We start from the raw sequence: 4,425 nt of genomic DNA, 5'->3' as shown, positions 1-4,425 counted from the left end.
TTTTTTTTTTTTAATGGTATATCAAAAAGTGTATATTTTTTAAATGTGATTGTTGGTACATTTGACCAGTTTTTACCATACTTTCAAAACAAAAATTAAAATAGGAAAAATATGCAATATGAAAATAATTAAAGACAAAATGTGTTTTACTGAGAAAAAAGATTTGGTTTTTAAAAAGCCTTTTTCCAAAAGGTACATCTGGAAAAAGGGGGGTCGTCTTATAATCAGGGTCGTTTTATATTCGGGCCAATACAGTACTTAATATCTTACTTAATATCCTAATGATTTTTGGCATAAAAGAAAAATCTATAATTTTGACCCATACAATGTATTTTTGGCTATTGCTACAAATATACCCCAGCGACTTAAGACTGGTTTTGTGGTCCAGGGTCACATATTATAAATCAAATATTTAAAATATGAGAGATTGCATCAGTGCCATAAAGAACCATTTTGGGTTCCCCAAAGAATCCTTCAGTGAGAAACTCTTAAAATAATATTTTTTTTCTTAGTGTGGAGAACATTTTAGTAATCTAAAGAACCCTTGTTCTCTGTAAATAACCTTTTTTGTGCAATGGGAGAGTTCCATGGATTTTAAAAGTCGTTCTTGGAACCATAGATGCTGATAAAGAACCTTTATTTTTAAGAGTAAAGATGGTGATATGGTGATACTGTACATATCAAACATATTTATCTGTATCAAACTTTCCAGTCTGCTGCTACTGAAGCTATTCTGAAGCTAATCAGTTCATAAAATGAATATACTCTAAGTGCACCAACAAAACCACTTAATGCAAAAAACAGAACAAACAGAAAAAAAAAATCATAAATGTTGAAATAAATGTCTGAAAGGGTTACTATGCTTTCACGGCTTAACAGCTTCTGTCATTCTGAGAGACCTGAATCACAGAAAGTCACATTTAGTGTTGTTTTCTTCATGAATCTGAACACTGTCTTTTTCTATGTGTCTCTGTAAGCCTTAACGTCCTCTTTATCCATCTCCCTCTTCAGGTGGCACAGGACCAAAGCAGCAGGTGCCAAAGTCCCAGCCGGTGTCTGAGAACAGCAGCGCGGCTCACAGCATCGGCAGCACACAGAGCACACCGTGTTCAAGCAGCAGTAATGCATAGAGCAGCTGGACTGATGATGCTTCCATTGGCATCATGCTTTGTACATTTGTGGAAGAATCTGTGTTTCGTAGCATAACCTGAGGCCTTATTATTTTCATTATTTGGAACTGACATGTTTAGGCTGAATATCCAAACGGATGAAAAAAGCTACGTTTAGAGGTGAGGGAAATAGCCAAATCAAGATCCCAGTGAGTTTTTAAATGTTGCTTTTTTCTCGAACCCCATAAGAGAGTGTTGTTTTGCCTTCTATGGTTGAGATCAGTGTGAAAATAACAAAGGCTGTTTACACCAATCATTATGGCATGAAGTCGGTCTAGAGGAACAGTTAGTACTCTGCGAGGTTACGCAAAGGCTCAGTCTTCACCCAAACAAAGATCAGTGATTTGCCTAATCAAGCATACATATTTCAGAAATTTGACAGGAGACATCTATAATAAATAGGCCAATATCAATATAAACTATTCAGTATCAGATTTTTTTAAAACCCAAATGCCAATCATTTAATTCTGTGTAATTCTGACTGGTCTTCAGGATTCAGACGCCATGATTGAATGGTGTAAAAGCCTTTATCAGAGGCATTTTCAATGTAAAGGACAGTTTTTGGAATATTGTAAAATAATGTATATTCTGTGAATATTGTATGAAATGCATAGATTTAAAGTGGAAATAACTCATAAAAAGCTTTAACTAAAACCAAATATTTATCAGAAGATTATACACCATTTAGAAGATAATTTTAAAATTATAAATTTAATCATAAAGGCAAATATGAATGAATTTACAGATGTACATGCACAAGCCCTTTCCCAGAATTGGCCTTTTAAAAGATAGTCGCAAGATGATAAGAATTAGTAGATCCTAGTAGTATAATAGTTTTTTTCCACCCAAATTCTGATGTATGTGTAACATGTAAAATGTGATTTTTAAATGCTGGGCATTATTATTCACCATTAGTATAAAAAGTAATGATTTCAGCAAACAGCAGACTGTAATGTTTTGATATTTTTTCCTTAGATTTAAAAATCAAAATGAGCATTTGTTGAGAAGGAGTTGATGTGCATAGTCACAAAAGATGTACATAATCTAATGCTAAAGAATGGGCATTTACTTTCCTGTCTTTTAGTGTTACAGCAGCGGTGTGTATGTTTAGGTACTAACCTACCACTAAAGTGAACACAAAATCAACGTTTCTCAAAAAATCTTTATTTCTGCTGTGTAGGTGAAGTTAACAATTTGGGATTTTGTGTAGAACATGCATACAGATACACTTGTAAAGTGCAAGAAATGTATGAATGCAACGCCAGAGTAATCCCACCGTCAAAACTTTACATGAATGTCATAACATTATTATAAGTAAGTGCCTTACCTTTGAGTTTATGCATTATGAGATAAAATGAGGCAAGAAGGGGTGGTGTTTGCTTTGCTTTAGGCACAGTATATACCCACTGATGTGAAAATCTGCCAAATCTGTGCATCTAGTTATTTGTTTTTAGTATCTAATGTTGCTTTTTTGTTTGTGTGTTGCTTGCTACAGACTGTACCTATAGAATGTACTTTATTTCAAACCTTAATTTCCTTGTAAACTTGTATAAATGTCTCCTGTAAGAGGAAAGAGAGTAAGAATTGAAACATTTATTTGTGTATAAAGTTATATTTTTCTAGAGATATATAGAGCCACCCTATAATTCTATCTGCATACTGTGAATTTTTGTGGGCATATTTTAAAGTGCAAGAAATGTATGAATGCAACGCCAGAGTAATCCCACCGTCAAAACTTTACATGAATGTCATAACATTATTATAAGTAAGTGCCTTACCTTTGAGTTTATTAATTATGAGATAAAATGAGGCAAGAAGGGGTGGTGTTTGCTTTGCTTTAGGCACAGTATATACCCACTGATGTGAAAATCTGCCAAATCTGTGCATCTAGTTATTTGTTTTTAGTATCTAATGTTGCTTTTTTGTTTGTGTGTTGCTTGCTACAGACTACCTATAGAATGTACTTTATTTCAAACCTTAATTTCCTTGTAAACTTGTATAAATGTCTCCAGTAAGAGGAAAGAGAGTAAGAATTGAAACATTTATTTGTGTATAAAGTTATATTTTTCTAGAGATATATAGAGCCACCCTATAATTCTATCTGCATACTGTGAATTTTTGTGGGCATATTTCTATATAATGTCACGTGTTTTCTCTAAATCTAATCATAGTCCATAATGCTGAAGTGAGCTGCATTCACTGATATTTTCCTGACATAATCATATATAATAAGATGTCTTATTATAGATATATATTTTTTACAGCTATGAGAACACTATAATATTTGGAATATAAAATATATTTTGATGATGCAAATGTTTTTATCTCTCTTTTAAGCTCTTTACCATTTAAGTATCTGTTAAGTGTGTGTTTGGTCACACTGTAAGCTCTATGTATCCATGTTTGTGGGTTTGAATGGATGAGTATATGCCTAGTCCTTGTCTTGTGTCTTTTGGGAATGTTTAAAACAATGCTGTCATGTCTAACAGAGTTTGAATCTCTGCTAGGTGTAATCAAGGGTCATTTAATGGCTGTCGAGTTAACAAAGGCCTTAATGGTTTTATTTATCAAAAGGCGTTTTTCTCATTCCAGTAAACACTCTGTCTCATGATAAACTCTTTATTTTAAAATTTAAGTTTAAACCACTGTGTTTGACACCGTGGTTTTCCTGTATGTTGAATGATGAAATTGCTTAAGCTGTCTTTCTGTTTGTTATCTACCTCATTTGTGTGTTTATGTTTGTATAAGGTTTCATTGTCTTGTCATCAAGAATATTTTATTGTACATATTGTGTAGAGCTTGATGTTACATAAAATATATCACATCAAAGGTTTTATCTTACAGATTTGACAGTTCACTCTGTATCAGTCATCAGACTTTCCGACAAAAGAGGAAAATCTGAAAGATGTAAATGTAAAAACCTTTTAGAATTAGACTTCAGATTATTCAGACCGTCTTGCTCTGAAACTATACACTATTTGTGACAATTTTTGTGTTTTGTTCCTCCAATGGTATGTGAAACTGTTTAGTGTTTGTAAATGCAATGTGCTCTAAATATGCATGCTATATGTATGCTCTGTATATACCAAATAAATTCTTGTAATCTTTCGGGAGTGTGTTTTTGTGCTCATTTAAAAATATAAACTGAGCCCCACATTGTGTCCACTAATGGAGAGGGTCAACCAGGACATTTCTTACACAATGCATTTTTTTTTTGTTTGTTCTGTTTTTACTTCTGTTTCCATGAAACATTGTT

General features: G+C 33.0%; 1 protein-coding gene across 2 annotated transcripts in view; it reads left to right on the top strand.

The window, feature by feature from the left end:
- Positions 1-2,839, top strand: part of tgfbr3 (transforming growth factor, beta receptor III) — a 139,716-nt gene extending 136,877 nt beyond the window's left edge. For both annotated transcript variants that reach the window (XM_016565226.1, XM_016565225.1), the window contains one exon: positions 1,012-2,839. In XM_016565226.1, coding sequence (XP_016420712.1) covers positions 1,012-1,130 — 119 coding nt within the window. In that variant the 3' untranslated portion in view covers positions 1,131-2,839. The remainder of the gene's footprint in view (positions 1-1,011) is intronic.
- Positions 2,840-4,425: the final 1,586 nt, after the last annotated feature.

The sequence above is a fragment of the Sinocyclocheilus rhinocerous genome, unplaced genomic scaffold (genome assembly GCF_001515625.1).
Source record: "Sinocyclocheilus rhinocerous isolate Xijiao unplaced genomic scaffold, SAMN03320098_v1.1 scaffold212, whole genome shotgun sequence".
Taxonomy (NCBI): domain Eukaryota; kingdom Metazoa; phylum Chordata; class Actinopteri; order Cypriniformes; family Cyprinidae; genus Sinocyclocheilus; species Sinocyclocheilus rhinocerous.
This window is presented reverse-complemented; position numbering and strand designations above follow the sequence as displayed.